This window comes from Dermacentor albipictus, chromosome 8 (genome assembly GCF_038994185.2).
Source record: "Dermacentor albipictus isolate Rhodes 1998 colony chromosome 8, USDA_Dalb.pri_finalv2, whole genome shotgun sequence".
Taxonomy (NCBI): domain Eukaryota; kingdom Metazoa; phylum Arthropoda; class Arachnida; order Ixodida; family Ixodidae; genus Dermacentor; species Dermacentor albipictus.
Genome location: NC_091828.1, coordinates 32,359,624 through 32,385,621, shown reverse-complemented (window position 1 = coordinate 32,385,621; position 25,998 = coordinate 32,359,624). Strand labels below are relative to the sequence as shown.

Sequence of the window (25,998 nt, the reverse complement as noted above, 5' to 3'; positions counted from 1 at the left end):
GCATTCTCAGATCATGAACAGCAGGTTGCCATTATCCCTCAAGAGAAAAGTGTATAATAGCTGTGTCTTACCAGTACTCACCTACGGGGCAGAAACCTGGAGGCTTACGAAAAGGGTTCTACTCAAATTGAGGACGACGCAACGAGCTATGGAAAGAAGAATGATAGGTGTAACGTTAAGGGATAAGAAAAGAGCAGATTGGGTGAGGGAACAACCGCGAGTTAATGACGTCTTAGTTGAAATCAAGAAAAAGAAATGGGCATGGGCAGGACATGTAATGAGGAGGGAAGATAACCGATGGTCATTAAGGGTTACGGACTGGATTCCGAGGGAAGGGAAGCGTAGCAGGGGGCGGCAGAAAGTTAGGCGGGCGGATGAGATTAAGAAGTTTGCAGGGACGGCATGGCCACAATTAGTACATGACCGGGGTTGTTGAAGAAATATGGGAGAGGCCTTTGCCCTGCAGTGGGCGTAATCAGGCTGATGATGATGATGATGATGATGATGATATTGACAGGGGCATTCAAACGCCTTCCGTAGGTCAGATTCTTGTTCCACAGCAGAGTGAATAAATACAAGAATGTCGTCTAATTAGACGAAGCAACAAGTCAGGCCATGGAGTACTCGATCGACGAACCGCCGAAATGTTTGAGCGGCATTACGGAGGCGGAATGGCTTGCGCATGTATTCGAACATGCCAAAAGTGGTAATGATTGCGGTTTTAGGAATGTCAGAAGGCTCGACAGGAATATGGTGGTTGGCTTTTACTAGATCCACCCTGCTAAATATGCAGCAACCATGATGCGATGCGGTGAAATTGTGGATGTGAGGTATGCATGGGTACCTATGGCGTATCGTAACTTTTTTTAAGGTGTGGTAATCGCCACACGGCCGCCAAACACCTGTCATCATGGGCACCATGTATAAAGCAGGTGACCAAAGGCCAGCGGAAGGACGAACGAAGCCCAACTCGAGCTTGTGTTCGAATTCTTGCTTTGAAATTTTCAGATGTTCTGGTGCTTGGCGGCGAGGTCGAGCGCATACTGGTGGTCCTTTAGTCAGAATATGGTGCATGACGTTGTGCACTATTGGACGATCTGGCGAGGGTGGTTCGGACAGCTCTGGAAATTCCAACAGGTTGGTGGACCGCGGTCCCGGTACCTGGGTGTGGGCTTGTACGAGAAGCAAAGGTGGCGCAGACGTGGTGATACCTTATACGAACCGGTTTTTTGAAGAGGCAAGAAGGCGGCAGCGGCGAAAATCGACGGGAAGCTTAAACTTCCAGAGAAAGTCAGTGCCGACGATTGGCCTGCGGACGTCGGCGCCGGTAAATAGCCATCGAAAAGGGCGTCGCAGACCAAGCTCAAGAGTGACAGCTTTACGGCCATACGTTTTAATGTTGGAGCCGTTGACGGCAGTGACACACGACGTGTCATGGCGATGTCTTCTGCGGTCTTGAAAAGTAGTGGGAATGACACAAATTTCCAGACCAGTGTCTACAAGATAGCGAATTTTCGTAACGCGGTCGGTGACGTAGAAGAGATGGCTTGATGTAGAGCCAGTAGCAATAGCCGTCATCAGTGACTGGCCCCACGGTTTCCCGGAACTTTACAAGGCGGACGGCACTGACGTGAGCGAGTGCCCTATCTGGCGTGATACCAACAAATAAAGGGAGATGGAGGGCGTGACCCGTTTTGGCCACGCGAGCGATGCCACTGCTGATGGTTATTCGCACGAAAGCCTAAGGCAGCCAACTAGTTAGTAAGTTGTTCTACTTGCACAGCAAGGTGCGTGCCTGAACTATCGGGTTTGTCAAAGTGCTGCTGTAACTGGGGTCGTGTCACTACGGGCGCATTACAACGGTCAACAGCGGATATCAAGGATGGAAAGAATCCATAACCTCGTGTGCCATGATCGATAAGGACTCGACAGATGTAGTAGGTCAGGCACATAAAATCATGCGTACCTGATTCGGCAGTCGCTGGAAGAAGAGCTCCCGAAGAATTTTGAGTCTGCTGACGATGGACTGGTTCCCAAGAGTTGTGTCATGCGGCGAAGCAGCTCAGTCTGTTTTCTGTCACCAAGTGTCTCCGATGAGAGGAGCTGTTGAATCCGTGCCGACTCAGAGTCGGTGGTGCGTCGTAATAACTCCCGCTTAAGGATATCGTACTGATCATTGGGCGGAGGAGCTAGCAAAATGTCGCGGACCAAAGTTGCAGTGGTCGGGTTAAGCACACTCACGATGTTGTCGTACTTGACCGCCTGAGATGTGACTCAATGACGTCGAAACTGTGCCTCGATGTGGACGAACCAGAGTTCACAGTCCGAGGGCCAGAAATCGGGAAGTTTGAGTGTGGCGACGGAAGACGTTCCGTTTTTTTCGAGACGTCGTTGTTCGGCGGCCGGTTCCATGACGCCAAAAAGAAACTTGGTAGACGTAAACAGTTATGATGTGGTATCACGTCCGAGGTCACCAACCTGTAGAAACAGAAGGCCCACAAAGAATTGCCATTTATTTATCAGGTGACTGTGTTGATGTCGTCGCTACCATCGTCGAGCCTCATGGCGCTAGTCTAGTCTCTTGTTCTTCCACCGAGGGGATGTCAGAGTACTGTCCACTACATGGCCATCTGTCACCACAAAGTCAGTGCCATGTTGAATCTGTGCTGACATCAGTGGACGTGGCTTGCACTTGTATAGATGACATGAGGACGATGAGTCAGAAGCTGCTCTCCGCTTCGTTTTGAAACAAAATAGGGCAAACAGCACAAGTCTTGGCACGTATCAATATTTACTTGTAATGCATAAAAGGAATTTCGTTGAACTGAATGGATGAACAGGTGCATATCTCGTGACTACTAAAGCGGCAGGTCCACGGCATGAGAGCGCTGCTATTTATGGCGCACTATGGCGCCCGGTTTTTCTTTCATACCGTCCGAACATACTGGCAATGTAGTGTTGTCTGAGTAGTCTACCCAGGAAGCACGTGAACCTTCGTCGCCGTGGCTCGTGAAATCAGCCAATGAAGAGGAGATATGGTGCCTGCATCGCCCGCAGCGGGATATTGGTATGGCGAAGCAAAAGTCCATGCTAGCCAATGCCGAGCCATTGCCGCCGTACAATCTGTGCAGGGAGTGTAAAGGGTGCTCTGCAAGCGACATCAATTCTTTTGTGACTGTGGAATGGGTACTCTGGAAGACTGATCGCGATGAAAACACATATAAAGTAGAATTTGCTTCCGTCTCCGTTGTTATAGTGTCCGATAACCGGTAGCGGCAGACAACCCTGGCCGCACAGGCACGGAAGAGCAGGAGAAACGAGCTAATAACGTTCAAACTTTTGACCCTGAAATTAATTCCAACTGCAGCGAAACTAACTGGAATTGTCTTTGTACGTTGCGATGGATCAGTATGAGCACTCATGACGCTCACAACTTCTTTAAACTAAGACACGTCTTTCTCTACTACAAAGCAATCCCAAACCTTAGTGACAACATTGCTCCACGGTCTTAAAAGATTAACGGCATCCCGTCGCCCATAGACCTTTAACGCAGATGGTAAACATAAACCTATACTGAAAAACGCCTGTTTCCCTTATCCTTGTGAGAGTAAAAAAAAGCGATTAGAGGTTCCTCATGATAAAACTCTGATAACTGTCAGTTGTGATTGCAATTTCATGTCATTTCCTTTACTGCAATCATATATATTTTGTGCGAGGAAATGCTGATATTAACAAGCTGTTTTCACTTGCTGTCTTCTTCTAGCTATTTAGCGGGTTAACTTCAGTGTGTGAAAGTAGCTTGAATTTTTCTTTCACGTAGCTTTTCCGTGGTCCTAATTATACGCTGCTTTCATGCTATGTATTGTTTTGAAAAATCGGCATTTTTTTCAGAGCAGTGAAATTATTGTACTAGGCCGAAGCAAAGATGAGATGGCACAAGAACTATTTGAAGCATTCCTTCTAAATTCATAAGGCATGAGCTGAATTATGGCGTACTTTTATCACTTGTGGCAAGCGGATTTTTTTTTAACTTGGCGGGTATGCTCGTCACCTATGAGCACGTGCTATGTTGCACACATAGGCTGGGCTTCGACAAATAATAGAGAGAATACAAAGTGCAGTGCGCGTCCTTTTCTTTGTGCATTTTATAGTCTCAGTTGACGCTGGTATGAATTGTTCAGGTGTCGACCAACCAGAAAGCGACAAATTTTTTTCACAATGTTTTTCGCTTCACAAAGCACCGCGCACTTAATGTTTATGAGAAAGTACATTCGTATTACGCTCTTGTCTGTAAATGCACAATAGAATTTGAAAGGTATCAATTTCAGTTAAAATTGAGAATTGTCTGTTCTGCATTGACTGCGTCATGCGCGTATGCTTATTTGCCAGAAAAATGGAGCATGTGTTGCTTGTGAGCACTTTAAGTCAGCTGTATGATATTCTGCATGCTGAAAATAATTGTCTGCGGTGTCACGAAATTTCGCGTTAGTGCTTTCTCATTTTCATGTACGCTACCGAACAAGATTGTACGGATATCACCGCTTCGCCTGTTTTTATAGGAAGCGTGCTTCATCTGAGAATTATGTGCCATATGTAATGCGCTTATACAAGAGCAATGTCATGGTATGCTCTCCCATTGCCTTTGAGGTTGCGCGGGCAGGTCATGCATCGGTTCTCTGAATGCTTATCCCCACCATATGCAGCATGACCAAGCGTGTGCATATTTGAATGCCAGAAGGAATACCCAATAGCTGCAGATGGTGTAGTCATGCAAGGATTGGCTCACCGATGTATGCCACTGATTGGCGCTTTTTTTCTGCCTCATTTAGCTTTGATGACTAGGCATAAGTCTTTGGAACTCTGCAAAAGAGCTGCTCAAAAGCCTGTGTAAAAAAAAACCTTTGGTTTACTATAAAATCTGGCACTCGAGTCGCTAGTGTTCGAAATCAAGGAGCAGCAAGGCTGCAGTGCGATGTGTAACATGCGGAAATAAACATGGACACGATTCGCTTGTAGTTAAGCTTATCCCCTTTAACACTCCATTGAGAAGACGCATTGCCATGTCACGCGGTAATCAGAAGCGTGCTGTCTTTCCAACGACTTGCTCGACATTACTCCACAGGCGGAAAAAGTTGGCGCTTGCAACGTTCACCGTGCTTTCTCTTTTGGGTTGCGCCATCGCAACGTGGACAGCAAGTAATCCAAATGTTCTACCTTTCATGACTTATCCTGCTTACACAAGAAGGTGAGCCCCAAATCAGATCTCAGGATCGGTACGTTTATTCAGTTTCAGGCATAATTACAACAAGGTAGAAAATATACAAATATCTACCATAGAGGTTTTGTATCTGCGATATATGACCTGGTGAACAGAATATCTGCTCAATTTTGAGTGTTGTCTGATAAGTGAGTGGTGCATATGTGATTAAATCCCTCAGTCTAGCGAATCGGGCTTAAGCGTTGTATACGGCCGAACTAGGAACGGAAATGCCGGTTAAGTAAATTAATTTTGTGTAACGGGACACTCCTACATATTTTATTGAAACATAAACCCGTTGAGTGTATTCAAATTCATAAAACAAAAGTTGGCATTCACTGGAAAATGGCCCGAATCTGCAGCAAAAGCGCTTACGTTTTCCAGGGAAGAAATTTTCACAGTTCAATAACAACTCATTTTTAGCCGACAGCGAACCCGCCGTGGTGGTGGTGAAAAACATTTATTGATGAGGAGGCAGAAAGTAAAAATCAATTATAAAGCAGCGTTTAGGGCGGCCTTCAGGCTGCCGGTTGTGGCGTCGAGGCCATGCCTAGTCTCTACATCCTCCGCCCAGTTCACCAGCCGGAGTTGGATATCCGGCTCGGTGCTGGACAAAGCAGCCTCCCACCGCTGCGGATTGGTTAGGCGCCAAGAGGCGGGGAGCAAGTGTGCCGGGCAGGAGAATAGGACGTGGGCGTAATCGGCGCGGGAGCCGTCACATAAGCGGCAAGCCGGCGAATGCGTCCCGGGGTGGAGGAGGGCAAGACGTGCGGTAGTAAGATAGCTATGGGCCTGAAGGTGGCGCCATGAGTGTTGGTGGGGCTGGGAAAGGGATTGGTGCGGAGGGGGTAGGTGAGACGAGAGAGGCGATAGTGCAGCGTGATATCGGTGTACGTGAGGAGCGCGTCCCGCGTATCCATTAACGGTGGGGCGGGCTTGCTCGGTCAGTCGAATCTCGAGCGATGGAATTGGCCGCCTCATTACCCGGATGGGCCGCGTGAGCGGGCACCTAGATGATTTGGATGGGACGAGAGGGAACCGTATCGGAACCTAAGATTCCGACGGCCGGGTGTGCCACCCGTACAACCGCGTAGTTGTAGACCGCAGGTTAGCTGCCAGGATAGCTGCCTCCTCGGCCTCGACAGAGGTAGAAGTGTAGAGTGAGGCAGTAAGAGTGGGTCGGAGAGAATTGTCAGTGACGGCAAGGGCATGTGCTGGGTGGCGGCGGTACAGGGCAGCGTCTACGTAAGCCACGGCGGCCTGCCCTTCGTACTGACGCCAGAGCGCGGACATTGCGCTGCTCTACGGGAAGGGTGGTGTTCTGGATGCATATCTTTAGGGAGGGAATTTACGGTTAGCGGGGGGGGAGACATGGGAAGAGATGGGCAGTGATGTGGGAAGAGGAATAAGAGGGGAGAGGTTAAGGGTGGAGAGAAGTGCGCGATCCGTGCGGGTGCGGGAGAGACGGAGGAGCTCCGTAAGGGCGTTGTGGACGCCCATCGACAGTAACCGAGCCATCGACGTAGATGTGGGAAGGGAAAGGGCTGACTTCCCTTTCCTGGCGAAAGGGCCTGGCGAATGAGGCTGTTGACTTTGTCTTCCTCGGTACGTGAAAGGTAGAGATATGGAAGAAAATAAATGAAGCGGCTGAGAACAAAGGCCTGGAGCAGGAGGCGGAGGTCGTGTTCGCGCATGCCGTGGTGGAGGTTTTCAATGAGGCGTATGAGGCGGACAGTGTGGTGTACAGTGTTTGTGAATCGAGTGATGAAGGTGGTGTGCTTTGCCATTGGACTGAAGGAAGAGCCCGAGGATGCGGAGGGTAGAGACGAGAGGAATGGTTGTGCCGTCAATGAAGACGGTTAGTGGGGAAGGCGACAGGGGGGCCATCCGCCCAGGCCGAAGGAGCAAAAGCTCCGATTTGGTCGGGGAGCAGCTCGACCCGATGGCCCAGGCGTGAGTTGCTACCGCGTCCACACCTGCCTGTAGAGTGGTCTCCATGTCGCCAAGATTGCCGGTGGTCACCCAGAGGGTGATGTCATTGGCGTAGAAAGCATGAGACAGAGCTGGGATAGCGCGTAGAGCACGTGCCAGCGGGAAGAGGGTGATGTTGAACAGAAGAGGGGACAAGACAGAGCCTTGGGGGTACCCTTGTTGACAAGGGAGAAGGAAGGAGAAGAAAGTGGGCCGTATGAGATTTCGTCTGTGCGGTGGGCGAGGGACGCGGTGACGTAAGCATGGACACGGGGTCCGACATAGAGGGAGGAGAGAGCGTCCAGGATGGTGGCGTGGTGTACATTGTCGAATGCTTTAGTAACGCCCAACGCCAGGATAGCTCGAGTGCGTTTGTGGTGGGAGGGGTGTAGGACATCCTCGGAAAGTTGGAGCATGACATCCTGTGTGGACAGGTGGGAACGAAAACCGAACATGGAGTCCGGATATAAGTCATTATGATCCAGATAGGTCTGGAGGCGGGCCAGGATGACATGCTCGAACAGCTTGCCGAGACAGAAAGTGAGACAGATGAGGCGGAGGTGTTCGAGGGCAATAGGTTTGCCGGGTTTGGGGATGAATGAGACACGTACATGGGTCCAGGAGGATTGAAGAGTGCCAGCCTGCCAATGTGTATTGAGGAGATCAGTAAGGGCTTCGAGGGAGGGGTTATCTAGGTTGCGTAGTACCTCGTTAGTGATGCGGTCCGCCCCCGGGGCCGAGGTGGTGCGGAGTGTGAGTAGCACCACACGAACCTCGCCCACGGAGAAGTCCGCCTCAAGATCAGGGTTTGGGTAGCCGGAGTAGGTGGGAAGCGGAGTGGGTAGGTCGGTGCAGAGGTAGTGATCCCGGAGGGCCGCCGGGAAGTCAGTATCGGTGAGTGGGGAGGAATGAAGGAGATGGGCGATATCCTTGCGCTGGGAAGCTTTAGTTTGTGTAGGGTAAAGCAGCACCCTGAGAAGCGACCACGTGTCACGGAGGGCCAGGTTGCCTGCCATGCGGTAGCAGGTCTGGCCCCACTGTTGTCTAAGGAGAGAGGCGCAATGCTCCTCCATGTCCAACGCGAGTCGGGCCAAACGAAGGCGCAGACAGTGATTATATCTCTGAGACTGCCACCGGCGGTGGACAGCGCGATAGGCCTCCCAAAGGTGCAGCAGACGGCTGTCTGCTGGTAGTGGAGTGTGGTGCTGGAGGGAGTGTGGATGTGGCAGTGTGGACGTCCGCCAAAAGGGTCTCAGTCAAGGCAGAGAGATCGGTGATAGGAGCAGAGGAGGAAGTAGAGAGATGAGTGGAGCGAAAGCGGTCCCAGTAGACTATCTGCGTCAGACGAGTACAGGCGCGAGCAAAGGAGCGGAGTAGGAAAGTTGTGCAGAGGACGTAGTGATCGCTACCGAGGAAGACCCCTGTATTAGTCCAGGTCAGATTGGCGACATTTTTGGCGAGGGTAAGGCCCGGATTGGTGTCTTGTTGAACACTAGATCCTATCCTTATGGGGCAAGCGAAGTCATTAGGCACCGAAAGGCACTCGTTGTGGATGAAAGTCTAGAGTGAGTGGTCTTTGCGAGCGAGTGTTCTGGGGGTAGCCCCAGCTGGTATGTGGGGCATCGAAGTCGCAAAGAACGACCAGGGCGTTGCGACCAGCGCAGGAGAGCACTCTGCGGAGGACGAGGAGGAGAGGAGCTGAAGGGGCTTTGGGAGGACTGTACACAGTGAGAACAAAGAGGCTTGTCTCAGTGCGACGGCGAGGAAGGGTTTCAAGGAGGAGATGGGCACAGTCCGATACGTCCAACTGGTGCTGCGCGGCAGGAAGGTTGCGCTGCACCAGTACGGCATCATTTGGGTGGACACAAGAAGGATGGATGGAGGTGTAGTAGCGCAATTTCACGGGATTTAGGGGTTCCTGGAGTGCTAGGACGGAGGGGAGAGTGTCGGGAGGGATGTTCTGGAGGTGGAGCTGCCGGGTGTTCCGCTTGCTGCGGAACCCCCGACAGTTCCACTGCCAGAAATTAAGGCGCGTAAGGTGTCTGGCCAAGATGGATGGCGGAGTCCCCCGACAGAGTTGGGGTAGGTGCCGGGATGAGTGGGGCAGGGAGCGACAGGTGTGCGACGATGGCCTCAGTCGCGCTTTGGCGGGTCTCTAAGGCCGCAACCCTGGTGTCTAGGGCGGTAAGGTGGGATTCGATAGCGCCCACACGGGTGTCGATACTGGCGACGCGCTCCTCAAGTCACGCAAAGCGGGCCATGACGCGCTGCTCAAACGCCTCCAAGAAGGAGGTTGTTTGGCGAATCACGTCACGCTCGGTCGCGACGGCGTCGGAGGGAGGAAGGTGATCGGCGTTTGAGCGGGGGGCTGCGGTTGGGAGAGGAGGCGCGCGATGATGCAGCCGAGGATGCCGTATTCATCGGCTCCACAGCTAGCGCCGGCGGCTGCGGAGGTGCGGGAGCTGGGGAAGTAGGAGGAGGAGAGGGTGAGAACAGACGCACTAGCGCGGCCTGCAGCTGGCGAGACAGCTCCTGAATTTGGAGCTGCTGGGCAGCGATAGTGGCCTCAAGGGCCGCGGTTTGTGGGTCCGACGTGTGAGACTGCGGTTTCCAGCTTACCGGTGATGTGGTGGTGGCGGGGGTGGTGGACGCCTCGGACCTAGAGAGAGGCGGGAAGGGAGTTAGTGCCCAGTCTACCAGCCGCCACCGGCGGCTGGTAGACTGGGCACCACAGGAGACAGAGTGGGGGCGGGAGCGGGAAGGCCGGGAGGTCTTCAGGATGGGCACGGTGGGTGGCGCTGGTGGGGGAGGCTGGTGCTTGGAGGTGGCCGGGAGCGATGACGGGCCGTTCCGGATGAATCGGAGCCCGCACGGGCACGATCCCGTGACGTGCGCTCCCTTGCACAGGATGCAGCAGCGGACGCAGGTCGGGGGCTCGACTGGCTTGAGGGCTTGGCCGCAGCGGTGACAGAGGGCGGACTTGGGCTTGGTGCAGACATCGGCTCGGTGGCCAGGAGCCCAGCAGTTCGTGCAGGCCTCGGCTCTCGGGCGGAACGGGTGGCATCGGTAGGCCCCGCAGTTGAAGACGATGGTGGAGGGAAGGGTAGAAGTGCCGACGAAGGTGCTGAGGATGGATTGGGAGCGCCCCATCTGGCGTGCGTCAGCGATGGCGTAGGGGGTGTTCACGGTCATTGATTGGAGGTTTTGACAATCTCGTTCTGGGTTTGGGAGTCCACTGCGTTGTGTATGATGCCGCGGAGGGCTTTGTCGGGTGCGGCCATGTAGGCACGCAGGGGGTAAGACATGGCACACAGGCGGAGTTCCGAGACCCGGAGGTAGAGGCGAGCGCGCGGCTCAGATGGGGTGCTGACAGTAAGGGAGTTGTTGTACGGATTTGTCCGTGCACGGTCGGCGGTGCGTGCGGTGGCGTAGTCGATGGTCACACGAGTGCAAAGGATTTGGAGCAGGGCTCCGTTAGTGGTTGTGCCGAGGTCAAGCCCTCCTCCGGGTCTGTAGACGATCTTGAACACCTCCGCTGGGAGGCGAGGTAGGGGAGCGTGACGACGGAGAGTGTTAGTGCAGGCATACTTGGATGGTGGCGAGGCAGGCGGTGGCGAGACGATGGGCTGGTGGGCCGCGGCTGCACGGTGTGCTTTCACGGCACAGACCCAGCGTGAGTCAGCTTCAAGCTCGGCAGGGCCGGTGGAGGTGTCTGCGACTTGATATTCCAGGTCGGCGTGTGAGCTGTATCGACGTAGGCGGCGAAATCGGGCGGCGTCGACAGCAGGCGTTGCGCGGAACGCAGCTCCCGCGTAGGCAGAGTCCGATTCCGCGAACCCGCCGTTGCAAGGCAGTTATTCTACTAACTTGGCTAATGGGGAGGCTAGTCGTTCGCAGCAACGGTTTATTTTTTCGGCATCGTGGAAGCGTATCGATTCCCATCTTGATACGCTGGAACTTTGATTATAAACGCAAGTTCAGCGTAAACCGGCAATTTCGAGGCAGTCTCATGAATGGGAGAGTTAGGAGGAAATGTAACCCTATAGAGCCTGAACACGAGCTAGTTGGTTAAGCAGAAACCTGCATCGTGTTTCTATGTTATGTTAAGCGGATACCAGGTTTTGCTTTTACACACTTCATTGCGGAAACGTCCGCGCATGTGTCAACTTTAAGCATATTGTTGAATTCCACCGTGTGGGATTCCTGCAAGCCATGCAAAACTAGGTCTAACTTAAGTGCAGTCGTTTATCGCGTTGTTCGGCGACACATTCCTAATACACGCGTATATCTAGCAGAATCGATTACATAGGTTTTTCTTACTCGTGCAACATGTGCTTTGTTGAGCCCTGTGCACATCCGAGTCACGCTGCCAAAATGGCAGCGGAAATACACTTCAAAATTTATATTCTCAGTAACTCATTTTCTCAACTGGAACATTGTGCAGATATAGCCATAAACTGCGCACAAAACGGAAACTATTGCATCAAACGGGTTATTTCTCACAGTATCGCTATACTTCATCTCATTTTTATTTACAAAACAATGGTTAGTCGGCGAAGAGCCAATGTTGTTTCTAGTTGGCTGTACATGCTGAGTTAGACGTGCTATTAGAAGAACGAAGACGCAGAAAATGTCTGTGTTTCCTTCGTTCCTTTCTTTTCCTGAGTCATTGCTCTTGTAGGAACATGTTTACTTAAAACCTAAAAGTCGCAAGAAAACCATTTGTGGTATATTGCGCTGTTCCGTCGTCATGAAGTGTTTACACAAAAATGCATGTATTGCATGATAAATCGCAACAATTTAATTTATATGTGGTCCCACATCAAAAAGATCTTGAGATGAAACAACACCAGGTGGTCCTAAGGTGACTTACCCTCGTGCCATTTTCTAAGAGGATTGATTTAGGCATATATTTTTAATACGTCAAAAGTTTTTTTTTTTTGCAGTATACAACTCACAACAACGAACTTATACTATGTGCGACCTTTCTACCATGCCGTATGCTTCTTCAGCGGTTGCATGACGTTACTCATCTTGGATGACTTCAGCAACCGTAAAATTTCTAAGGTAAGTCAGCGTTTATAACTAGGACCTGCTTTCCGAAAATTGAAAGAAAAGTTGGTAAAGTTCGAAAGAAAAGGAAGTTGGATGCTATGGCTCAGTCAAGCACAACTTTATTGTTCTTTTTTTTTTTAATCGCAACATTGATACTTAACGAGTTTTCCTCACCTAGACACATCCGCTGCGAATGTTATCGTATAGTGACTACGGCCTTTCGACATTCACGCACGCACGTTGCGCAACAGGCTGAATGAGGGGTATTTTACAGCTGCAGCACTCATTTAACCATGCGTGATGTCTGTAACGAGGTGCCCATTCGTTAACGTAACGAGGCGCCCGTTTCTGTGTTTCGCGTCGACGTCGGCCCTAGGTGTAAACGGGCGAACGAGCACAGCGAAGGACGAAAGAGCGAACGTGGAGCGCAGCGGGCATGAACGACGCCGACATCAAAGAGAGCGTGACGCGGAAAGAGGAGGAAGGTTTGGCGAAAGGCGCGAGAAGCGTAGTGCCGCTCAAGACGGGCTGGGCTGTGCTGTGGCGGCCGCTACTCTATGGCTGCTACGAGATGGCCAGAGTAGTGCGCCGTTGTCTGTTCCCTGATGGCATGCGGCGAGCGCGCGCCCTGGATATCAAAGCGCGGGATGAGTGAAGGTCTGTCGGCGGCGGCGGCTGCTGTAAATCGCGCCCACGCGCTGGCTCTCGCGGTCTGCGAGGCAGTTGCGCTACACTTCGCTCCGTTTGCAATGTCCCGCACGAGATAGATTGTCCGCGCCAGCTAATGTATCGCGAAATGAAAGCACGTATAGAGCTGCGCTCAAATTGCGCATTAGGGAGCATCGTAATCGTCGGTGAATTTTTGTATCTTAATATTTAATCGTGTGCTTGCCCATTCAGATGGGGATAAATGTTTGTTGTATTAATGAAAACGTTACTTTTACTCGACTAGATGGTGCAGCTCGCATGCTGGAGCGTGGCCGTCACCAGTGCGCTCTGCGCCGTCTTCATGAAGGTTCCCTGGTACAGGCGTCGTGATCCCCCCTCGGGAGCCGCAAAGCTGGTGGCAGCTTTCTTTGAGCGAGTCCTTTGGTCGCTGTTCCTCGCCTGGTTGACGTTAGCTTGCGCGACGGGACGAGGCGGTGAGTACTTTTCTAGCTGTTCTAACTCCGTAAGCATTTTACACCCACTACTAGATTTATGAAACGTTTTTGTCATTGTCCCCATGGGGTTCCGTACCATATATTCAATTCAATTCAGTTTTATTCGGCACCTGCCAGATGTTTGGAGCACGGACAAAAAGCCTGAAAAGGCTTGACTGGGTCCGTGCACTATAGCATGGCATACAGTGGCATAAATTCCATACAAAAGGTAGAGGAGAAAATCAATTTGCAGAAAATTTAAAAACTACAGAAAATGCAGGAACAATGCAAACAACAGGCAAATATGTGCGTAAAGAAAAATCCATAAATATACAAAAACACCATGTAAAATTTCCTGGATCAGAAACTAGAAAAAAAAGTACAGAAAACATATGTAGTGTTTCAACAAAATATAGAACAATGGAGAGTAATACATATATGTTGCGTAGCTGATTCAAAGAGATCAATTCTATATCTGTGCCATTTTCGGCCAACTCATTTAACAAGGTCGGTAATGTGTACTTTAACATTTGCTTACCGTAGGTCGTGCGGCATCTATCAACTTTCCATGTTTCGGGACAGCATGTGTTGTATACGGAGGAATTTTTTCGCAACCACGCCAGTTATTTCAGAAAGTTAATTTTCCTTTTTGTTTCCAGTTTATGTTGTCGTAGTAGTCTGAAATTGGACATACATTGTACGTTTACAAGCTTAAGCTTGTTAAACATGTCCTGTGTGTAACTCATGTAAGGAGCTTTAAAAAGAAGGAGTATTGCACGCTTCTTAAGTGAAAGAAGTTTCTTCATATTTTCTTTAGTAGTTGTTACCCAAACTAGCGCACCATAGTTTAGCGTAGAAGAAAATAGAGCATTGTACAAAATATTGTTAATAGAAGGAGGGAACGTAATGCAATGTCGACGCGTGAGAGCAATTACTTTGGACAGTTTTTTCGTTAGGTAATTGATGTGAGCATCCAGGACAAATTATTGGAGAAAATCACGCCAAGCGTTTTAAAACTTTCTACTACTTCCATTTCGAAATCGTCTAGCAGTAGTCGTGGGATTGCGCAGAATTAGTTTCGTGGATGAAACCAAAACTGCTTTGGTTTTACTAATGTTTAGCTTTAATTCATTATTTGTAGCCCACAAGTGAATGCGATGAAGTGTTTCTTTTGGGCGAGAAGATAGGCATGCGACATCCAAGCCGATAGGCTAGTATCGTTAGCGTATAATATGTACTTGGCGGTATGATCAATGTTAACAATATCGTTAATGTAAAGAATGAAAAGAAAAGGACCAAAAATGCTTCCCTGTGGAACGCCTAAATTAACTTCTTCGACTAAAGAAGAGTGACCATTAATCGGGACAAACTGCGACCGATTCTGTACGTACGATGAAATGAGAGACAAAGCTTTCCCTCGAATGTGATAGTGCTCCAATTTTTTCACAAGTGTGTTGTGATTAATATGATCGAATGCTTTTGTGAAATCCAGAAAGATACCAAGGACCAAGCTCAGACTTTCGCACGTTTAAAGTATTATTTATTTTTGCATGAGCAATGCCAGCTCTGTAGATTTGTCTTTCCTGAAGCCGTACTGCGAGTCAGTTAGCATGTTTTAGTGATCAGTAAATGAAATTAAACACGGTAAAATTATTTTTAAGACCTATTGAAAAGACAGGTAGAATAGAGATTGGACGGTAGCTTGTAAGACCATTCCTATCACCTTTTTTGTAGATTGCTGTAACTTTTGCGCATTGCATTTTACGAGGAAATACCGCATATGAAAGACAATTGTTAATTATATGCGTTAAGAAATGTGCGATCTAAGGTCTATGCCACAAATTTGTATTTTCTTGCCCCTTCTATGTTCTTTCCGAGGACAATCCATCAGGTGTGGCCATCCTTAAGAAATTCAGTTGAAACTTGAAATTTTGGTAGAATATGTCAAAACATGGCACATATATACGATGAAGTAGTTCGTACCCACTGGCGTGTCGCGAACCTACTCAACTGCACCAGTACTTTGAAAACGAGTGTCTTCACCACTCAGCCACACTACTGACAAATCTAGCGATGAAAATGTATAGTATTTGTGACTCCAGTGCAGCACTAAGTACTGGAATCTCCTCATGAATATTACATAACGCTGGTTACAGTGTCGAACCAGCCACCGTAGCCGAGTGGCTACGTTGCTGCGCTGCAAAGCACGAGGTCGCCGGTTTGATCCCAGCAACAGCAGCCGCGTATTCCTATGGGGACAGTATGCAAAAAAAAAAACGAACGTGTATTGTGTATTTGGTGGGCGTAAAAGAACCGCAGTGGCCAAAGTTATTTAAGAGCTATCTACCATAACGTCCCTATTAAACTTTAAACCCCAGAATTTTTCGCAGTATTGAAACATTCAACGACAAAGTAGGTGAATGCAATCTCGTCAGTACTTATGGCGATTGTATTCTTTCAGACAATGAAGCAAGACCGTTAGACGCTGCAAGGAAAGCCTTAACGGGGAAAGAAAGTGCGAGAGAGAGAGAAAGCAAAGGATAAATTGAAGGGAGGGAGTTCACGGGGGGAAATGGGCCAAGGAATGTAAGTCAGCTGTTCTCCACGCTGTGTCACAGGTGGCCGCCCTGTCCTGTTGCCTTGAGGAATTACAGCAATTCTTATGTAATCGTAGGTGTTTGAAGGAGGTCTGAGACAGAATCTCATTGGGCAGTTCCAGGCTCGAAGAACGGCAGCCGTTGCAATGCGCCAGATGAGGCTCGGTTCGCGCCAGCCTCAGTTTGTGCTCTGCAGTGGCACTTCGGCATCGGCGCGTCGGCTTCGAGGAACGGGTCAACTGTTACGCGCGTGTGCGTATGGTCGAAGCATTTGTGCTTGTTAGAATTGTCGCCATGCGGTCAGAAGTGCAGTGTATCCTGAAAGTAACTTTTAATGTAATTTCTTGTCACATTCCCAGCTCTATGTTTTTTTTCTTTGTTTGTATATACCTGTACGACATAGCTCATCATTGGCAATGCGTACCTAACTATGCCCTTTGTCTCGGGAAAGAGGGCAAAATATCTCATATACAGCATGAGTACTTGAATATGACGAGTAGCATATAACAAAACAACCATATGAGGCGATCAGACAATGAAAGAAAAAAGAACACATATGGGAAATTTGCTGTTATGCTTGATTGCAACGTATAAATAGGTTGACCGTTACTTTAGCATAGGCTAAAGAGGATGAAGGCGAAAGCCTGCGCGCTAACGAGGCATTCATTACTGGACATTTGTATTCGGATGCGTTGTTGCTTCCTATTGCTTGTTTTCTTCCACCAAAGGTCGCGGGTTCGAGTGCCGTAGTGAACTTTATTTGAATTAACTGTGCTTTAATTAACACCCAAAGTAGTGAGTTGCAGTCTCGACCTTCGCGATGTAAATTGCCATCCTACTTGGAGATATGGCCGGTCTGCCCGTATCTCCACGTTGGGTCTTGGGCTCGAGTGCCTTAATTAACACCGCCTTAATTAAAACCAAAGGTCGTGAGTTCGACTACCAGCAAAGGTCGTGCGTCCCAGTGACTTAATTAAATATATCTGAATTAACTGTGTCTTAACTTGCTTCGCCTTAATTAACACCGAATGTAGTGGCTTCGACTGTCGACCTTCACGATGTAAATTGGAATCCAACGTGGAGATATGGCCGCTCCGCCCATATCTCCAGGTGGGTTTGATTCCCACCAAAGCTTGTGTGTTCAAGTGCCTTAATTAACTATGCACTAATTAACTTTGCCTCAACACCACAGGTCCTGCTGGCGCTTACTCTTCGCCTCGGCTTCACGGTTTATTATACAGAAATCGATGGCATCATTTTGCCTAATTAATACCACAGCTCGTGGGTTCGACTCCCTATAAAATTTCGTGCGATGAATTTTTTGGCGCTGTAACGCCGGACACCGGATTTTTCGATGTTTCCCACCCAGTATAGAGACATTTGCCCCTGGTGCGGCGCGAAGCCCACCTTATATCACGTTACATGGGAATGCGTTCAGAATCAGCAATTCCTTCAAATAAAAGACCCGAGTGCGGAGCAGTGGGAGAGGGTGCTCTCCAGCAGCGACCCGAAAGTCCAGCATGGACTAGTAAGGCACGCTCGCCGAGTAGCCACCCTCAGTGGTGCCCTGGAATAGGGGCGTCGACCCTGCGCAGATGGGGAAGACCGTGAAGATGGCCGACCACCTCTGCCACCGCTAATTTCTACACCATTAGAGCAAATAAAGTTTTTCCTCCTCCTCCTCGACCCACGAGCCATATGAAGCAAACAAAAGCCAGAGAAAAGATACGAGAAATAAGCTATTGTAATTTATGGAAGTGTGGAAATAAGGAAAATGCATATGAGTGCGCGAAAAGACAACTTGCCACAGGTGGGAGCCTTAATATGCAAAAGGCAACTTGCCGTTTGCAAGTGGGAACTCAACTCCCGTGTTAAGTATTATGCCAATGCGCTGCTTTACCATTGAGCTGTTGCGGCTGCCGTCTCCCTATCCACTTTAAGGGGTAGTGGGTAATTGTACAAGGTTAGCCCTGGAAGAGTTACCCAGCGTTACTTAGGCCCATGGCAGCGGATGTTGAGCATCCTTTCATCCATTGACATCCAGTGATGCGTAAACCTGGGAGCAGGCAACTGGCCGACACTCGCAGCGGTTGCTTAGTGGCTACGGTGTTGCGCTGCTATAGCTCGATGTCGCGGGATGAAATACGAGTTGTGGCGGCCACATTTAGATGGGGACAAAATGCAATAACGCCTGTGTACCGTGCACTAGAAGCACTTTAAAGAACCCCGGTTGTGCAAGACAAACCCAGAGACCCCCACAATGGCGGGCCTCATAATCAGATCGTGATTTTGGCACGTGAAACCCAAAAAGTTAGTTTCATTTCTAACTGGCCAATTAACCGCTACCTCATGGCCCCATGGCTGCTCATGTCGACGTATCAGCGAGAAAAGCAGGGGAACGGGTGGGCTTGATTTTTTGTTAATTTAAGTCAAAGCGTACGAGCAATTAGCTATTGTAATTTATGTAAGTGTGGAAATAACACGGAAAATGTAAATGGAAGTGCGCTAGACGACAACTTGCCGCAGGTATGAGCCATCCCCAATTGCGGCAGTCCTCCCGTGCATAGTACGCGAAATTGGGAGCAGGTTCCTCTTACTCTTAATTCTCGTTCATTGATTAACGAGTGTGTCGACCTTGGCAGACCTGAAGCCATGAGATTGCAAACCACTTCTGCTTGGACATGTCATGTATTGAAGGACGACTGCAGTTTAAAGGATGTGTAAAGGCTGCGGTTTAAAGGCTGCATGGACTCGAGTAGCGGTTGCCTAACATACCCAAGGAATATCCTGTGCACATGCACAAATACCCAAACAAACAAAGAAAAGCATGGTAGCACGTGCGCCGCGTTAACTTACACATAAAGCACACCACGCATAATGCGGAAGACGTGCTTTTGTTTCCCACCTGCGGCAGGTTGTCATTTGGTCTAGTTTAATTTCCATTTACCTTATTGTTCCTACATTTCAAATAAAGACATAACAAGTAACTTCCACATCCTTTCTCTGGCTTCATTATCTATTTCTTCACATGGATGAAACTATAACTAAAGATCTACCCCTTGGTTACCTTTATTCCTATTTCATATAAAGAACATTTTGCCTAACTGGCCTGATCACGCATAATTTGATTAAAAGAACGTGCTCGCAACCAAGTTATTCTTCTGTATTATTTTTGAAAGGTATGTTTTCCCCATTCTTCTCGCAGGATTCGTCGGACGATTTCTGTCTTCGAGCGTCTTCGCGCCACTAAGCAAGCTGTCATTCAACGTGTACCTAATACACTACCCCTTCCTCATGGCAATGCTACATGCGTCTAGGGAGCGTATACACTTTTCTCACTTTAATCAGGTAAGGCCTACCACCGTGTCAGAAGTTTTCTGAATAAGAGTGTGATCGCTATGTATAGTAAGCGTGTGATGACTACATATATATATATATATATATATATATATATATATATATATATATATATAAAGTACGAGTTAAAATACACTCATTTATTTACAGGTATCCATCTTGATCACTTCTTTCTCTTCCCCCCTGCTGTTCTTGTCTCTTCTGTCTTCTTCTTCTTCGCCGGAACATCACATCCTCCCGGACTTCGGTTTTCATCCCTCCTGGGATGATAGGGTATGACATTTCCCACTGTTGCTATTTCAGTTTTTCCTTCCGGTCCCAAATAGTGTAGCGATTTCAAGATTCCTTGTTGCTTGACGGTCTTTATCACTGTGTAGGGCCCAGAAAATTTGGACTTCGGTCCATCTAAACTCCTCCGGACTAAAACTGTATCTCCAGGCTCTATTACAGGCATCTTTGGGCTATGTCGCAGATCGAAGTGTCTCTTCATTGTTGATCTGTAGCGTGAAAGCTCCTCTTCTGTTTTGCGCCTTTCCTGCAGATCTACTTTCCCAACGATTCCAAGGTCGTAGTCGGCCGGTAGCCAAGTTGCTTCGCCTGATGCAGCAAAGTTAGGCGTGCATCCTAATCCCATGGTATGAGAGTGATTGTGGTGCCTGACTGCTGCTTCCAAGGCACACTTCCATCCTCCATGGAAATCATGGTAAATTGCGATGAATGTTTTCAAATCCCGAATGAGCCTCTCAGCTAGGCCGTTTCCTTCTGGATGGTAGGGTGTGGCAAATCTCAGGGCAATTCCTCTATCACGGGCCCATTCTTGAAGCTTCTTACTGCGGAAAGCTGGCCCGTTGTCGGAGACCACTACCTTGGTGTTCTTGAACATATTCCGCTCCAGTAACGTCAAAACAGAATTGGCGTCTTCCTTTCCTGGCTTTGCAGCAGCCATGCGTGTGCATTCATCTATTGCGACAAGGAAAGCCTGAGTCTTACTGACTCCCTCTCCTCGCTTTTTTAGTTCGGCAAAATCTAGATGAATTACTTCAAATGGGACTTGGGAATGATGGGCGATGACCATTTGATTCCCTCTTGGACGATACTTGGCCTTGTTAATTTGGCACTGGTGACATGTTTGCACGTAGTTCTTGATATCTTCCTTCATATTTTTCCAGATGAATCGACTTTTTATCTTCCAATAAGTTTTCCAGAATCCATCATGCCCTCCTGACTCTGGGCTGTCATGGTACAGCTTCAAAACCTTTTTCACCAAAGTTCCTGGCACACAAAATTTGCCATTATTGCAAGTCAGATCTTCGGTGCCTTCCCACAAGCTGCAAACATGTTCATGATCAGATGTTCTCACTTCTGTGATGTGAAGCCTGGAAAGTGCATCTGCGTCAGGAAGCTTATCACCAGGTCGATGGCTTACATCGAAAGTGAACTGTTGTATTTCACTGATCCAACGCGCCACTCTGCCCTTGGGCTGGGTTAATCCCAAGAGGTAGGTTAACGCTCGGTTGTCAGTGAAAAGCCGGAAATGACGACCCTCTATGTAGCTTCTGAAATACCGGAGTGCCATCACAACAGCCAGAGCCTCTTTTTCTGTGGTCGTGTAATGTTCTTGAGCTTTTGAGAACGTAGAAGAATAATAGCCAATCACCTTGAGCTGGCGTCCTTGCTGTTCCGTTGTGTCTCGTTGATATAGAACGGCCCCTGTACCATATTGTGAAGCGTCCGTACACAGCTCGAAAGGCTTGTTGAAGTCAGGTAGCACAAGCACAGGATCCGACGATATAGCTTCAACAAGGTACTCGTACGCTTTCTCGCACTCTTCACTCCAGATAAATGGCACATCCTTTTGCGTCAGCTTGGTGAGGCATCTTGTCTTTGCAGCGTAATCCTTAATGAACGCACGAAAATGACCGGCGAGTCCGAGGAAAACACGGAGTGAGTGTAGGTCATATGGCTTGACGAGCTTCTTCATCCTTTGTATAGACTCCTCTTTGGTTGTTTTAGTTTTGCCGTCAAAAACTCTTCCTAGAAAGACAACATTTGTCTGAAAAAATTCACTCTTGGTCTTGTTCATCTTTAACTTTGACTTGCTGAGGGCTTCTAACACGCACGAGAGGTGTTTTTCATGTTCTTCTCTTGTACGTGAGTATATGATGATGTCGTCAATGTATACGTTACAAAACTTTCCCAGGAACTCATCAAGAATGCCATTCATCATTTTCTGAAACCAAGCTCCAGAATTCTTCCAACCGAATGGTAAGCGGTTGTACTCGTACACATCGAAAGGTGTTACAAAAGCAGTGTACTGCTTGTAATCTTCTTGTAGTGGCACCTGCCAGTATCCTTTACAGAGGTCGATCCGAGAGAAAACATTTGATCCACCAGTTTCATTGATGATCTCGTCTATTCGGGGCATGGGAAAAGGAAACAAATCAGTCTGGCCGTTGATCTGCCGGTAATCTGTGCAAAGGCGAAATGAGCCATCGTCTTTCGGTACTATGGTGACTGGTGACGCGAAAGTGGATGTTGATGGCCTTATAATACCGGCATTTAGCATTTGCTGCAGTTCGGCCTTTAGCCAGGTCTTTTTCTCGAGGGAAAGACTGTACGGCTTTTTACGCACTACTGTGACGTCACGAAGCTTAAACGGTACCTCGAAGACATCTGCTGCTGGCGGGTACGTCTCAACACAAATAAGTTCGGGAAAATTTGTCAGTATCTCATCAGCATTTCTAACTCTTCGATGTGAATTTTCAATTCCACGCAAGTTAGGCTTAAATGATCCGTCAATAGTCACTTCGTCTCTCCAAGAAATATTCATCTTCAATCGCTTCATATCAGGCCGAGATAAAAGAAACAGGAAATCAACACCCTGCATGACAAGGGCATCTACTTTTAGGTGATGTCCACCAAATTCAACCTCTACTTCTGCCCAGTGTTGCAACCTTCTAGTTTTTCCATCATAGCTTTGAACACTAACTATTCTTCCTTCATAAACCTTGCTCGGTTGGATGATTTCCTGAATTACCAGGCTTACAAATGCTCCAGTATCAACCAGGGAGTCCAGACATTTTCCATTTACCATCATTTTAACAAATAGGAGATTTGACTTCAGAAGGTATACATTTTCCATCGTGTCACATTGGTCGGACTCGGTATTAAAATATTCTACCGTTTCGCCATGTGCGTCAATGCTCAGTGGTAGAGTACTATGCCTTTTGATGGGACCGTGAATCAGAAAATCACTGGACACATACTTAAGGCAAGCAAGTAAGTCATCCGTGGAGGTTGGACGGTGTACACAAACCTCTCTTTGCGATTCGTTAGTCATGCCTTGAATTATCAGGGGAAGGATTGCAGAGTCTGGTAGATTAGGGTCGGCAATGTAGAGTAAACGTCTCTTCTCGAAAAAATAATCCATGACTGTCCCTTCTCTGTGTCTGAAAGCTAATGCGTCGTCCCATCTGTCAACCGGATTTCGCTCAAAAGCAGAAAGAAAACTATCTTTCCACTTCTGCCATGAATCACGGCATTGACTTGCGATTCGCATGTCCCACCATGTTCTGGCATTGCCAGATAAAAAACGGCGCATGTTACACACTTTGTCGTCCAATGACGTCCAGTGGTTTTGCGCACATGCATATTCATAAAATCTGAGCCACAAGTTGGCGGCATTAGACACCCCATCGAAACTATCGGGCTTGAACTCTTCTTGATGTGGTTTCTGTGCTCTTAGTGAGTCGCTAACTGCTTCGAAAATCAGTCGCTGTTGCTCATACTGCGTGGTCTGCTGCTGAAACAGCGCTTGCAACAAGGCGTTATGCGAGTGCTCAGTCTCGTTCTTGGAATCTATCCTTGAATGTCCCGGAAACATAACCTCAAATTCAGACATAGAAGCATCGATTCTTACCACACCTTTCTCAACGAGGGCTGCTTCGTTCAGTTGACTCTTCTCAGCGATGATGCGAAGCAGTTCCGATGAAGTCGCTGATTCCTGAAGAAGCACTGGATCTTCGCCGTCAAGCTGGTAGGTCTTCACGGTCGTCTGCCCATCTGTTCTTCTTGCCAACGTTACTTCGAGCCACATGGTCGGCTGCGCCAAATATAAAGTACGAGTTAAAATACACTCATTTATTTACAGGTATCCATCTTGATCACTTCTTTCTCTTCCCCCCTGCTGTTCTTGTCTCTTCTGTCTTCTTCTTCTTCGCCGGAACATCACAATATATATATATATATATATATATATATATATATATATATATATATATATATATATATATATATATATATATATATATATTGTAACGAATAAGACTAGCCTGCCTGCGCCACTGGTGGGGGCAAGGTCTGCGTCGTGGTTGAGGAGTTGGATAATGCTGTCGGTCGGGCAGCGGCATAGAAGGAAAATGGTGTCGGTCGTGAAGCGGCATAGATGTCGGCAAAAATGTCGGCGGTCGACACATAGAGGGCGGCATGAGCGTTTGTGGACGAGGTCCGGAAACTGCTTCAGTGTAAATGAGAGGTGCAGTGCCTGATGTCTGCTCAGCGGCTGGTGGAACGGCTTGAGATACTTGTTCTTGAATGAAGTCGGGGATCGTAGAAGGCAAATCGGGTGGTGGTTCCGGGACAGAATATATCAAAGATAGTTGGCGGGCGACCTCTGCGCGAACGAATTCCTGAATTTTTATAGATAGAGCAGCTTGGTTGTCGTCGACTTCAAGGCTTGACAGAGAATCGATGGCCGGAGTGGGACGTCGGGTATGAAGCCGTTGCCTGCGCAACTCGTCGCAACGCTGACACAATTCTATCACTTCCGCGACAGGGTGAGGACTCTTCGATAACGACATGTGAAACGCGTCGTCCTCAATCCCCTTCATTATATGTTTTATATGTTTGATCGTCTCCTCCTCTGACATCCTCCTCCTCTGACGTTTGCAAAGGTCGGCAATGTCCTCAATGTAGCTCGTGAAGTTATCTCCAGCCTGTAGGGATCGTGTGCGGAAACGTTGTTCTGCACGAAGCTTTCGTACTGCTGGCTGACCGAAAACTTGGGTAAAGCTGGTCAACGACGAAGTGAGGTTGGCTTCATGGTTCAGAAACCATAGTTTCGCAATGTCAGTAAGATAAAATGTGACGTTTCTCAACTTGGTAACATCGTCTCACTGGTTACGAGCACTCACTCGTTTATAAGAGAAGATCCTATCTTCAACGTCTTTGTCATCTGGCCGGAGAAGATAGGGGGATCTCGCTGACGCAGGGCATCGGCACAGACCAAGGTGGCTGGCACCGTTGGAGGAGTTGTAAGAGGGCATGCGTCGTCGGGCATGATGGGGGGTAGAGTGCGACTCCGAAGTTCCAGAATGGTCGAAACCCAGCATGTCCACCACTTGCTAAGATATTTATTAGCAACGGGCGCAGGCGAATGCGCAGCAGTCACAAGCGTTCGGCCAAGGAGAGCAACCACGAGCTCACACCGGTAGCGATGGTGCTGTGGCGCAGGCAGTCCACTCTTCGTTACAATACATACATACATACATACATACATACATACATACATACATACATACATACATACATACATACATACATACATACATACATACATACATACATACATACATACATACATACATACATACATACATACATACATACATACATTTATTTTATTTATTTGCAAGTACGGTTGGTCGATTGGGCCATTACAGGGGTGGGGTACAAATATGGCACAAAACGCATCACGGCTTACAAAAAGCAGCACTGTATAGCTAATACTTAATCACAGAGTGCCATTATACATAAATATAATACAAAATCTGACTTAACAACCGTTATGTGAAACATAAAGCAGCAATGTGTAGCCGAAAAATGCATCACGTACTACACACTACAACACACATGATGCATATTACATCACATACATCGCAACATTATACATATAACAATACTAGATTCTACAACTTGCGCGAGAAATGTTAGATCATGAGGATTCATTTAGAAAATATTTTGTAACTTCGGTTTCAAAATGTTCCACAGTTTGAGAATCACATATGGCGTTCGGTAAATCATTCCAGTCTCTTATGGTTCTAAGGAAAAAAGAGTATGCGTATGTATTCACACGAGATTGACATACTAGAAAGTTGCTGTGGTTGTCAGTCACCTCGTAGGCTCCGGACTTGTCGCGGAATTATGTACTGCGCTGCATCAAAGTTAAATAAATTTTGAGAAAGCAAAAACAAGAATTTAAGTCTGGCTATGCGACCGCGTTCCAAGAGGGGGGGGGGGGTAAATTTAGTTCTTGCAAAACCTCTGTCACAGAATCAGTACGGGAGTACCTTGAAAGAATAAATCTAGCTGCCCTTCTTTGTACTCGCTCAATTTTATGAATTAATCTTTTCGGTAGGGGTCCCATATGATGCTTGCATATTCCAGTGTAGACCTTACTATTTAAATACGCTGTTAGCTTTACGGGGGCTGGAGCGAGTTTTAATTTGCCACGTAAGAACCATAACTTTTTTTCAGCGGTAGAGCAAATATTGTTACTCCTAAGTATTTACATTTGTTAACGGTAGTTAGCACAGTGGAACTTAGTTGATAAACAAAATTT

The 25,998-nt window shown here is 48.0% G+C and overlaps 1 protein-coding gene across 3 annotated transcripts in view; it reads left to right on the top strand.

The window, feature by feature from the left end:
* Positions 1–25,998, top strand: part of LOC135901557 (nose resistant to fluoxetine protein 6-like) — an 83,397-nt gene that overhangs the window by 50,573 nt on the left and 6,826 nt on the right. For all 3 annotated transcript variants that reach the window (XM_065431387.2, XM_070522781.1, XM_070522780.1), the window contains 4 exons: positions 5,123–5,245; positions 12,175–12,295; positions 13,236–13,425; positions 19,228–19,370. In XM_065431387.2, the coding sequence (XP_065287459.2) occupies positions 5,123–5,245; positions 12,175–12,295; positions 13,236–13,425; positions 19,228–19,370 (577 nt within the window). The remainder of the gene's footprint in view (positions 1–5,122; positions 5,246–12,174; positions 12,296–13,235; positions 13,426–19,227; positions 19,371–25,998) is intronic.